Raw genomic sequence first — 13,889 nt, 5'->3', positions numbered from 1 at the left:
TGATAGAATCTCGACGTATCCCTCGGCTACTGTCTAAATATATCATCCCCTGCATTAGCAAGGAGTGTGGCTGAAGTTCTCCGGAAACAATGCCCATTGTAGGCCTCATAATCTGGCAGCTTCAAATGTTTTGCTATTATGCTAGGCATCTTACCAATAGGATTTAAGGCGACCACTTGGTTTTCATCTTTTATTTTGATATTTTAAAAACAGTGTGCGACTGGTAGCATTTCTTGGACGAAGAGCTGCGTATTTTCGGTAAATCTCAATGTAACTCAAATTTGACACTGTAAAGACTCGGTCTATGTTTGTTTTTGTATCGGGTACTTTAACAATCAAAATTGAATCTTTAGCTTACTTCGGGTTTCTCTTATTACCAAATAGCGAAGAGATCAATATGAACAAGTTTCTAGATTTATCGTTATTTTATTCGTATTATTCTTTTATATCGGTTCAAAGTTTTTGAAACTGTAATGCGTATGCGCAGAAGGAAATATGAAGACATTATTTCATTTGCGTATGCGCTGCAGAGTTCTAGGACGGTTCAGAATCGGTAATAACAAGAACCCGAACAAAGCTTTTATCTTCTATGTTATCGACCGCCATTTTAGTAAGTTCCTCACGGCTACGGCGGCAAAAGGAAATCGATGACGATGTTCAGTAATAAAAAAACATACATTCCAAGCTCATGCTTTTTTTTTTCGAAGCAATAATATAATAATAATATTTTTTAGGGATATCCCGATTTTAATGTTTGTAGAAAAAATGTTGTTTGCAACTCGTGCGCGAACTACTTTGGTGATCTCGACTACGCCTCGTTAAAAAATTCAAGTATCGATAACCAAAGTAGCACTTCGCGCACTATAGATATAAAAATAACTAATTTTTATTTTTAAGAACATTGGTAAAGCGTTTTTTCTGAAATTTGGTACTGTACAAAGTGAATAGCGATTGTGAAAAATTCCGTAACAGCCCTGAAAGGGTACTTTTCGTTAGGATAGAGAGTACTAATGGTGGTACTTCTTTTCTCCTTGCAGATACAGTTGCTTCAACAAATTATATAAACAGCTAAAACTTTTTTTGATACTGGGCACTTACCCCAGTTTCCTTCAGGCAGAAATTTTCGCTATCGAAAGATGCGTACAACTTATCTTAGATAGGAACTGTCGAAAACAGGAAATTGCCATCCTATCCGATAGTCAAACAGCACTAAACGCGATCAACTCAGTAACCATCAATTCGAAGTTGGTCAAAGAATGCCTAGAGAAGCTCAACAAATTAGGCAAAGAAAATAAAGTCCTCCTACTCTGGGTGCCTGCTCACCAAGAGATAGAAGGCAATGAAAAGGCAAATGATCTAGCTAGGAAAGAGCAAACACTCCCCACTAACTGGATCAGAACCGTTCTGTTTTCCAAGCGGGAACCAACTGAAAGCGGAACTGAAGAATCTGGAAGACTCCATCTGTAACTTGGAATGGGTGTCCTCCAACGGTCTAAGACACTCGAAAAAGTTCCTCAAAACTTACGACCGAGAAAAATCAAAGGTTTTCCTTGATTTAAGTAAAAACACTCTTCGGATTGTAACGGGGTTTCTAACAGGACACTGTCTTCTCAACGAACACCTCAGTAGGCTGAAGCTGAGAGACAATGGCGAATGGAGATTCTGTGGGGAAAATGGGGAAACACCAGAACACCTTATTGCTGAGTGCGCCGAGACGACGCACAGTGCTTCGAACATATGGCTCTAGAGGACAAAAATGCAAAACTTCTCTTTTATTGTAGGCAATTTAATCAAACTAGGTTAATTTGACACAAATGATGAGTACTCTCATTGTACTAAATGATGATGTTCTTAGTCCCACGTTTATGAAAAAAAATCTTATAAATAATAAAACTGTTGGAGCTGTGTTCCATCTAAGGAAATAATAATTTATAGTATGAAAACGGTGTAAGTATTAAATAAATCCCTGTGATAAAAAAGAATTGGAATAACATTAGAACATGATTCCTACAATATAAACCTAATATATGATAAACATGTTTTTCTTTAATGAAAAAGAAACATTAATGCTATATTTAATTAAAAAAAACTTAAGATACTATAAATTTACTTTAGGACAACAAAATGCATAGATCGTAACTACTCTGATTCAGAAGAATCACTGCTGATAGAATCTTCCAAATTTATAGTATCCAAATCACAGGTAGATGAAATATCCTCACATATAAGATATTTCTGTACATCATTTTCTAATATGGTACTTTTTCGCGTTGTTACTGTTCTTTTTGTTGGTATGAGGGGTTCAGATGTTAATAGTTATCTCTTTAATAGACCATATCCATATATTATTTTTTCGTTTTCTTGGGTATTAGGTTTTATAATAAATTGAAAGATGGAAACTTTTTTTATGCCACGTTTCGCTCCAACATAGTGGGATTTTTCAGGCACAAATGGTTGTCTCATTGGACTGGAAGGTTCATCAATATCTAATAAAGGACACATTTTTTGAAATACAAATAATTTTGAGTTCTTGTCCTTATGATCAAGCCAAGTAGGTATTAACCAGATCGGCATTGCTTATCAATTTTACTCCATCTGAAAAGTATTATAAAATAAAGTTTGTCGCAAGCAGACGCAGGTGAACTATACAAAAATTAAAAGTGTATGAATATGTCAACAAAAATATTCAATAAATACGATATGTTTTGATATGTTTTTTTGTAATACCTTTTTGAAGTTTGAAAACTTAAAATTTTTATACCCATTTAAGAATCATCTTAAAAAATAAATAAAAACTAAACAATGACGAACTTGTTTAGAAATAAATTTAAAGTACATACCTTGTTTAACAATATCCATAGTGGCTTTCAATTAAGTACGTACCGTTTAACTCCATATACAGAACTACTATGAATGTTATTCTTTTCACTGATATAAGATAATGTCGCAAAATTTATTTTTAGTGAAAATATTTGCTAACAAAAAACGCTGTTTATGAAAAATAATATACAGGATGGTTGAACATTGTTAAAGTATAAAATTACATATTGAGATATTGGTAAATTTTAACTTTTTTTTCGATTTTTGTCCATTGGACGAAGCACTGTGCGACGACCATTCGTACCATGAACTTTGGTACGGCTGATGTCGAGGATACAGAGCTGGCCTCTGTGGAGCCGTCTCAGATACTGGCTTTTGTTAAAGCCCTGAGACTGTATGATGAGTTATAACTCGTTATAACTCAAGAAAGTTGAACACACAATAGATCTGTAAGGTCGCGGTGATTAACTCCCCTCCTAAACATTCTTCTTCTTCTTCTAGAATTTTTTTTTACGTAAAACAGGTGTTCTTAGTTTAGTACGAAAGGGTTAACGGAAAATATTGCGTTTAAAGATTACGATGCATCGATTTTAGTATTAGTGGAAAGATAAAATGTAAAGACATTGTTACGTATTTCGTCGGTGCCGTGTATATTTTTGCGAAGTAAAATTGAAACAATGTCAACCAGAAATCCTAGAAAAATATTTTAATAAATTAAATTGTTTTTAAAATTAACCTTTTATAATTTTACTATAAGCAACTATAAGGAAACAATAATTTTTAAAATGGGTTTTGAGTTTGTAATATGTTTTCTGACCTCTGGTTTAAATTCCCTGACGTTTGCTTTACTTAATAATCTAATTACACATTAATACATTAATCTAAGTAAAAAAAATAAGTCACAAATAGATATTTATTAGTATAAATATTATTCATCAAACCTTATATACGTCAAACTATAAATTCTTTACATTTTAATATTTTTAGAATAAAAGACGGATCTAACATTAATAACCTTGGATAGGTCTAGTATTTTTTAAAGGAATTTTACTGAAAATCGATCATAAATATTCATAAAATATAGGGAAAAATTGCAAAGAAAACAAAATTGATTAAACTAAAATTATTTTTTTGTGATTTATTAATTATTGTGTTTAAATATTTTTAATTATTGATTAGTTAATATAACCTACTCTTTGGTTAATGTTTTTTTTATATTATATTAATAAAAACATATCTTCGGCATATGATCGTCCAAATAAAACGGCATCAGGGATGGCTTGGAAATGATGACCGCTATTATTTTTTATGTTAAATTACGAGTATACCGGGTGCGTCTCAAAAGTGGCTCAACCCCTATAACTTTTTTATATTTTCAGATAAAAAAACGAGATTTTGTATGTTAGTATGGTATGTTAGTATTCTTTTCGGCCACTTCCTGTTTCACCGGAAATTACTACAACTCTTGATTTTTAAATGTGACCCTCGATATTTTTATACTTTATTCGATAGAAAATGACACTCTGAATGGAATGACATATCATATGTCAACTGCTGACATTTTCGCTTAAAATAAATTTGTATTTTAAATTTCAATCTAGAGTGGCTGTGTTAAATACACTAATTTTTAATCAAGGAGCCTTGGAAAAATAGATTTGATCATCTAATGTTTTCAGTGTCTTGTTCTGGTCGGTTAAAAGATGCCCAAATCGTATTTTTAATAATAACTCAATTTTTTCAAATGGAACGAGGGTGGCTCATTAGCATATTTGAAAAAGGCATTTTCTACGAATAATTTGGTACTACACACTTGGTATACCGAGTCAAATTGTCGTTACGAATCGCATGTCGTAATTTTAAATAAACCATATTCGAAAATTAAAAGTTGACATATGATATATGTCAATCTATTCAGAATGTTATTTTCTATCGTATAAAAGAGTGTAGATCTGTAAAGAATTTGTTTCAGTAGTTTCCAAGATAGTTTGAATAATGGTGTAGGAAGAAACAAAGGAAGAAACCAAGGTTTTAGAAAATACAAAGGTTAATTTTTAGAGTCATATCAAATTGTTAATCATCATATATTTACTTATTAACATTTTGTACAGACATTATTTTAACAATCTAATCTAATATATACAACACAATGAAACATGTAAATGGAAATGAGCAGTATATCACAACATGACTTAAAAAGAACACTTTAACTCCCTCTTTACCAGGGTTTTTCTGCTCCATAGGACGAATAAGACGACCACGGTAGCGAACTTTCTCCAAGAAGCAGAGGTTCTGCATGTTTAATGAATACAGGTTGAGCTACAGGTACCGCTACAGGTTTGGGCACTTCCACTGGTACTGGATGAGGTACAGGTACACTAACTGGCACAGGTACAGAAACTTTGAACGGTACTTTAACTGGGTAAGGAACCGGTCTGTCTACAGGTACAGGAATGTGTCTTTCGACAGGCACTGGCACTGGTCTTGGTACTTCAACCGGAATTGGACGGTCAACTGGAACAGCTACCGGATGTGGCACTGGAACAGGTACTTTACGTTCAATTGTGACTGGATAAGGTTGGGGAATTGGTATTCCGACGTTTCTTGTGATGGACACCGTGCGGTGAGATCCTAGGTCTATGGCACCATGAGAAGCAAAAGCTAGGGGAGCTCCCGAATGGAATCCAGAAGAAAATCCAGAAGATGATAGGGTAATAGGGGATCCAGAGCCATGAAGGAGTGCGGAGGAGTGTCCTAGTCCAAGAGATGGGGTGTAGGTACCGAGGTCGATCAAGGGTTCGTATCCAAAGTCTCCCGCGTAGCTGCCGGCTAGAGCTTCACCAAAGACACCGCGTTTTTGAGCGGTCTTCTTCTCGCTTTTGACCACACCGGCCCAAGCTGTGGAGACGATTAGGATGGTTAAGAATACCTGAAAGAATATAAAAAGATTGTTTTATATCCGTATTGTAGACGTATTGGATTATACTATATCCGTATTGTAGCACATTTTTTGCCAACCTCATTATTTTTAAGATTTTGATGGTCAAACATCAACAAAATATTCCTTATGTTTGGACTAAATTTTCTGGAAAATAAAGACATAATTTAAAATTCCGTTACAATACGGAAATAGATTGAAGTTTTGTGATTATAGTGATATACAGGGTGGTCCAAACTGTATTCCGAAATCATCGGCAGCATATTCTGCAGATAAAAATAAGTAGAAAAGTTCGTATAAATGTATGTCCTAAAATGCTTAGTTTAGGAGGTACAGGGTGTAGAAATTTAATTTTTATTTCGATTTTTTCCAAATAATTTATGAAGTAACGTCAATATTTGGATGGAAATTGGTGTGTGGGAGTTTTTTGACATGAAAAATTTGAAACTACTTGTAGAGGGTGCCACCTACATATGTTTTAACTGGTTTGAAGAGTAATAACTTTTCGTCCATACCTGTATAAAACGAAAATAATATACATTTTCAACTTTTTTTACATAAAAAAGGTCTTTTGGTAAAAATCGCTACGAGTAATGGTTCTCGAGATATTTGAAATTGAAATTATCAATATGTCATCATTGACATAAACTAAACATGTTGACTAAATAGTCATTAGAATCAAATCATAAATTTGAAATCTTTTTGTGCCAATAGTTCAACAGAAACTGTTTAATCATAATTTCTTAGCTGAAAAATTTATGATTAATTAAAAAAAAAATAAAAATGTATTATTTCAGTCAAATAACTACACTCAACGTGCTTATTTTTTGTCAATAATGACATGTATTGACTATTTCCATTCTAAATATCTTGAGAACAGTTGCTCGTAGCGATTTTTACCAAGATATGTTTTTTACGTAGATAGTCATGGAAATGTATATTTTTTTGTCAATAGTTTTATACAGGTACGGACGAAAAGTTATTACTCTTCAAAACAGTCAAAGCGCATGTAGGTGGCGCCCCCTACAAATAGGAGTCATTTTGACATCAAAATCAAATTTCTTGTCACAAAACTCCCAGGCGCCAATTTTCGTCCAAATATTGACGTTACTTCAGAGATTATTTAGAAAAAATCGAAATAAAAATGAAATTTCTACACCCTGTATCTCCGAAACTAAGTATTTTAGGACATACATTTATACGAACTTTTACTTATTTTTACCTGCAGAATATGTTGCCGAAGTTTCCGGAATACAGTTCGGACCACCCTGTATATAATTTATATGGTTTTGTAATAAATTTCTCGCTATTTTATGGTAAATACTGAAGCTCCGCAATCCTTAATCAATCCTTAATCAAAGCACGTGTGTTTAGAATTTTGAGTGTGGCTTAATACGGCTGGATTGGGCTAAGCCTTGGGCAGATTTCTGAAATATAATATACCTATATTTCCTTCGGCCACACACCCGCTTTACCCGACCCCTGAGAGCGACCCCAGCAATACAACATAATAGACTCTTAAAAACATCATTTAGTGGCAGTGACATTCTCGAGTTAAGGTTTATTTCGTTTCTTTTACAAATCGAAAATATTATGATTTTGGTTCACTATATAGGTATAACAAAATTAATCCTTCTACAAAATAAAAGAAAAACTCTGAATTGGCTTGACTTGAACATCACGTTTTAGGATGTTAAATAATAATAATAAAATCAATTATCTTATTAATCTACAATCAAAATTAAAATATAATTCAAATATTTTATTTATTTTAAAAATGGAAAGTGTCGATAAATAATATTAATATTAATGATTAGTTTAGGGATAGCCTATGATATTTATTTTAAAATAGTGTTTTTATGTAATAAAATATTGAATAGTATTATGATAGGAATATACCGGGTGTGTTCCAAAATTGGCTCGGCTCTATAACTTTCTTATTTTTTCAGATATAAAACGAGATTTGGTATGTTAGTATATGACATAAATTAAGATTGATTGACGTATTCAATTCTTTCCGGTCACTTCCTGTTTCACTGGAAATGACTTCAACTTTTGATTTTTAAATGGCACCTGCATGGTATTTTTTACTTTATTTTATAGAAAATGACACTTTGAATAGAATGACAATGTCAACTTTTGACATATTCAATTGAAAAAAATAGCATTTTAAATTTCAATTTAGAGTATTAGGTCATAAATGTAACGCCAATTTGACTGGAAATATAAAATGTGTGGTACCAAATTATTCGTAAAAAAATGCTTTTTCCAAATATGATAATGAGTTACCCTCGTTCCATTTGAAAAAAATTGGGATATGATAAAAAAATACGATTTGGGCATCTTTTAACCGGCTAATATAAGACCCGAAAAACTTTAGACGATGAAATTTATTTTTCCAAAGCTCCTTGATTAAAAATTAGTGTTTGGTTTGGCAACACCTTCCATGGCACTCTAGATTGAATTCGAAATACGAATTAAAATATATAATTTCGAATTTGAAAAAAAAATCCTATACGACTTCGAAATGATGTTATAAAATATTAAAGCAGGAATGTCAAAAGTTGACATAATATTTCATTCTAAACTGAGTATTGTTTTCTATCGAATAAAATTAAAAAAAATGAGTGTACCATTTAAAAATCAAAAGTTGTAGCCATTTCCGGTGAAACAGGAAGTGACCGAAAACAACTGAATACTTCAATCAATTCTAATGTATGTCATATAATAAAATACCATATCTCGTTTTTTTATCTGAAACAATAAAAAAGGTATAGGAGGTGAGCCACTTTTGATGTAGTAGTTTGAGACGCACCCGGTATAAAATATATTTTATGTAGCACAGAACACAAGTGTAAAATATAGTAATTTTTAAATTATATAAATCAGAAAAAATGTACTGTTGAATACACTTCTCGTATACAGGATGTCATATTTAAAAATTATAGTTTATGTCTATAATTGATAGCTTATGATGATTTAGCAATACGTAATAACATTTGACTAAAGACGCTATTATTTTTAATGAGCGTTCTATCACTAAAATTAAAAAAACTATTGCAGTCTTTTCTAAAATAAGGTTAAACTAACGCCATTGTTTATTTTTTTTCATATTTTTTTTTCTGAAACGGTAGAGAAATTTGAAAAGTATAAAAGTCCGTTATAGAACAATCAAAATATTTTATGAAGAATGAACGCATTATTGTCAAAAAGTTAATAATAAAAGAGCTTTTTCTCTTATAAAGACGATCGGAGTACATACTGTATAGTATTTCGTATAAAAAGAAATAAGAGCAAAATATGATAATTCAGATTTAGTTATTTAAATTATTTCATTGTTCCATTAAAAAGCAATATTTTTTTAAACGTCACAAAAATATTTTTTGACCTCAGAAACACGTCTATGTGTTTCTTTTGCCATCAAAAAAAATTGAAAATTTGGAATTTTTTTAAAAAATGTTTGAAAATGTTTTTAATTTTTAGTTAAAAAACATAAAATCTTCATAATTTGGCAACATATTTACAAAAAGAAAAGCCAGGAAATTAGTATAAGAATATATAAACAAGAATAGTATAGTGGTTCTCAAAATTTAAACAAAACTCTTTTTTTTTTAATTTTTAAAGTAAAATATTTCTGTTATTTTGGACTTATTTGAAAAACGGCGAAGAGAAAATATGTTTCTTTTATCGATATCTACCAGCCCAGAAAATATTTTTACTTATTTAAGACTCACCCTGTATAAAAACGTTATTTTAACGCCTAGTCCAAAAAGTGAAGCACTTTTACGCCTAAGCACAAAATTACGAAAATATATTATTAAACTGACATAAAATAAAATGTCAATTTTAACGAGTTTTACCATAGTTTCTCGATATGCAGGGTGAGTCTTAAATAAGTGCAAATATTTTCAGGGTTAGTAGATCTCGATAAAAGAAACATAATATTTTCTCTTTACTATTAAGGCTATTATTCAGATAAGTCCAAAATAACCGAGTTATTTAAGTTTGAAAATTAAAAAAAAAATTTTTTTTGAAAAAATGTTTCTCCAGAGCCACCTGATTTTTTTTTGTATTTGCATCCTTTTGATTGCCGTAACCATAGAGTAAAGCCACAACTATGGTAATATTAAAGATTAAGAAATTATACCGTGGGAAAATTTGCGGTGAACAGGCAGTTGTAAAAATTATCGAAAAATATACAGAGAAATTTAAAAAAATGCACGATGTTCAACAGCGAAAAAGACTTCATAGACGTGTTTCTGGGGTCGAAATATACCACCCCTGAAAATATTTGCACTTATTTAAGACTCACCCTGTATAATTATACATTAAGTACAGTAATTACTTATAAGGTGTTACTTTTAAATATTTTTATACAATTTGCAACGTACGAAATTGTTTAAAAAATTATTTCTGAACGTTTGAAAAAATTGCATGTTCTATTCGGAGTAAAATTGACTTTTTGTACCTCGGCTGTAATAAACGTACATCCTCGCAACAAAAAGTGTCATTTTTACTCCTAATAAAACAATATACTATTATTGCTATAATAAAAACGCGTTTTCCGATACAAAAAAGATATATAGATCACTTACGCAGATCTTCATGTTGGACAAAGCACAAATTTACACTGCCGTGCTTTTCCACAACAGATAAGAATATATTTATACTCAGAACGGCCAAAAAAACAAAGAGGAAGGGTGAAATTCCTAAACCGTTCACGGCGGCTTACCGGCTATACCATCCTGCCGTCGTCGGGGATCCAAAGCACCCAAAGACGATTTTCTTACGTAACGGTAACGTTATGTAAGGTGGATGGTTGCGCGGATACCCATCTCACGCGGTCGACAGTTGTGAACATGACTTTGAAACCGGTGTCTCGAAACCGACAGACGCCATCTGATAAGAGAGATTTTTCACCCATTTAGATGGTCAACTTAATGGGCATCGAACAACTTAATTCGACTTTCTACATATGTCGTTTAAAAGAAATACACTTAATGACATCATTATGATTATCGGCAAATAATTCACATACATATATAAGTAACCGTATGAAAAGTTTATTAAAGAACTTTACGCTAATTCCTACCCTTGTAAAAAGATTACAGCAAATAAAATATCAACAGAACTCCCTGTAGAATATCAAGTGGTACTTAGGGTGTATTCCGTTGCTTACCTTGGATATGGTTTCATGTTCCGTTTCTATCCGTTTCCTGAAAGTTTTCTTATTACGGAACACGGTTCCTGAAAAATTCGGTTATAACTGTCACCAAACTAACCAGCGCGAGAAGGCTGGTTTTTCTGGTTTTGTTTGTCAATCAATGTCATTTATGTGACAGAAATCAAGCAAATATTGGAAGTACGAGTAAAATTCTCATTTAATTTCTAAAATTTGTAATAATATTTTGTATTTACATCCAAAAGTAATGGAGGTAGGCAGTAAAGGTAAATAAATTTCATTAACTAAATAGAATGCCTTTTTAGGACCATTTAAACTTATCATGAAGCCATTGTTTCTTAAAGTCAGGAACATTATTTAAAGAAAACATGAAAAACAAGACAACAAGTAATCGTGAATGTTTTGTAAGCTATAAAAATATAAATATTGACTAGATTTGTTTATTTATTATTGATCTGTTTTAATATTGGACCTGCAAATCTTCACTTGAGCTGTCTAACGAGTTTAACAGTTTATTAATAAAGTACTTTTCAATATTAAACTCTATTGAAAAGAAGAAGCAAACGTAAAAGAAGAAAACAGGTACATAAAAGATAAATTTTATAATAGTGGTACTGAAATTTAGAAAACGTCAACATTTGACGTTTCCAGTATTTTACCAAACCGTTCCGTATCAAAGCGATGTTTTTCAGGAACCGCTCTTTACCGTAGTTTACCGGTCTGGTTCGCCTGGTTTTGCAACGGAATACAGTCTTAATGTTCACCTTTGTTCAATTAACCCTTAACTACCATGGCCAAAAATAGTTACGTTTATACCATAGCAGGGTCAAATTTGACCCCTTTTTTTTAATTAAAAAAATCTCACTTTTTGGTCCTGTTTTTTATTTCAGTTATTTTCTGCACAAATATTTTTGCACCTTTATGAAAAAAATAAAACAAAAAAAATGTTTATAACTGTATTAATAAAAATAAACTTCAATATGTAATAAAACTAACATAACAGTAAACTTCCTCGTATTAACAGAAAAATAAAAGAAAAAATCAATTTTTTTATACGGAGTGGTCAAGTTTAGGCTTTATGGCTGCTACCTAGAACAAAAAAAAACATTCAAAACTTGTATCGAAAAAATAACAAAGATGTATTACACCTTACTTTTCAATGCAATTTTCGCACAACACCTTCTTGCGTGAATGATTCTTGCAAATAAATCCTTGACAATTATCGCACTTTGAGCTTTCCTTCTTTTGATTTTTTGAATAAGGGCATACCTTACACCTTCCCCTCTTTTTACCTTGTGGTGGCTCCGGATCATTTGGCGGTACTGGTTCGCTACTTTCGGTAAGTCCAGAAACTCTAAAAATTACACTACGAAGTTCTCTCGGTAAACATTGCTGTTGAGCTCTGCGTTTTATATGTTCTTATATGAGTTGTTGACCTAAAGTTGTTAAAAATCTTCTTCTTTCCATTATTTTATTTCGTTGAACACCATTAAAAATTACATTAGCATTTACTCCAGCAATATCTAAAATGCGAAACCATATGACTTGAGGCCATCTCCGAGTTCTTCTGCCAGTTTTATAGCATGCACATTTTTTATCCAACGAGTCCACCCCGCCCTTTGTCTCGTTATAAAAATTTACAATTTCTGGCTTTCCATTTACCATTGCATTTGAATGATGCATAGTTGATACTAGTAACACCGCACGATTTTTTTTAGGAACAAAAGATACCAGGCTCTCGCTTCCTGTAAAACCAAATAATGCGGAATTTGCTGGCCTGTCCTTGTGAGGTTGAAATTCATAAGGGACCTCTCTTTTGTTTTTCTTTAGGGTTCCAACATATGTAATATTATGCTTTCTTAGTTCCCTTATTAGCTCAACGGAAGAGAACCAATTATCAGCAGTTACGTTCCTGTTGTTTCCTGATATCGGTGGAATAAGGGCTAAACCATCTAGGGTAGGGATATCTAGCTTTCTTGGATTTGTTTTGTGAGTATCCTTTCCAGAATATATAAAACTGTTTAACAGATAATGTGTCTTAGTATCCACTAAACACTGCATTTTTAGACCATATTTGTCTGGCTTACTTTTCAGATACATTCTAAATTTGCATCTCCCTCTAAATGCTACAAGCATTTCATCTATGGTCACATATTCGCCGCAGCTATAATTGGACTGGCAATTAGTTATAAATGTATTAAAAATATTAGATATAGCCGCTAAATTGTCTCCGTTAGCAATACGTTCTAGTCGCGTAACTGGATCATCAAAGCAAAGGCTTGCAAGCAAAAAATAAAATCGGTTTAGTGACATAGTGGCACGAAATATATCACGGCCCATACCATTAGTTGCAAATAAAGACCTTAAATCTTCGTTATTTGATTTGAATACACCTGCTAAATATAATAGTCCTTAGAATGCTTTTAATTCGATGACATCCAGATGATTGGTATACTGACATGATAAATTGTGCAAATTATACTTAGATGCCATAAAAGTAATTCTTTCGTTAGTTTTTGCAAGTATTTCTTGTATTATATCATCGCTAATAAGACACTCCCAAGCCTGAAGTGGTTCCTTAGGCATCTTAAGTCGTGCTTCTCCTATAATACCAGGCAAGTGACTTATTATATTATGCTTACGGGTACGAGATGAAGCGGGAGGAATTTTAGCCCACTTGAACCTGTTTTTACCAAAATAGGAATTTCTATTGTCAGAAATACTATTTTCCTCAGTTGAAGATTCACTGCTTCTTTGGGAGCTATCGTTTTGTATATCTTCTTCGCCGTCATCATCTCATTCTTCTTCGGAATCTGTTTGGTGATCACTGTGTTCACTAACTTGATCCGAAAACTCACTATCACTATCTAATCCATTGTCCATAATCTTTTGTGCCTCCGCTTCAAGTTCACTTTGTGTCAGGCCACATTTATTGTTACTACACCCGGCCAT

General features: G+C 32.3%; 1 protein-coding gene across 1 annotated transcript; it reads right to left on the bottom strand.

Annotated features, from left to right (window-relative positions):
• Positions 1-12,356: 12,356 nt before the first annotated feature.
• On the bottom strand, positions 12,357-13,889 carry LOC115874468. Its single transcript, XM_030889617.1, has 2 exons — positions 13,779-13,889; positions 12,357-13,112 (listed from the first exon to the last, which is right to left on the bottom strand). Exons 1-2 carry the CDS (start codon positions 13,887-13,889, stop codon positions 12,357-12,359), a joined length of 867 nt encoding a protein of 288 aa, XP_030745477.1.

Source organism: Sitophilus oryzae, unplaced genomic scaffold (genome assembly GCF_002938485.1).
Source record: "Sitophilus oryzae breed Bouriz unplaced genomic scaffold, Soryzae_2.0 scaffold_1297_pilon_pilon, whole genome shotgun sequence".
Classification (NCBI taxonomy): Eukaryota; Metazoa; Arthropoda; class Insecta; order Coleoptera; family Curculionidae; genus Sitophilus; species Sitophilus oryzae.
This window is presented reverse-complemented; position numbering and strand designations above follow the sequence as displayed.

Excerpts from the sequence above, each read along its gene's own strand:
- LOC115874468 (XM_030889617.1), bottom strand. The coding sequence starts at position 13,889 with ATGGCCGGGTGTAGTAACAATAAATGTGGCCTGACACAAAGTGAACTT. Across the intron at positions 13,113-13,778 it reads ATAGTGAGTTTTCGGATCAA|TCCAATTATAGCTGCGGCGA; the intron begins GTTAGTGAACAC and ends ACTAATTGCCAG.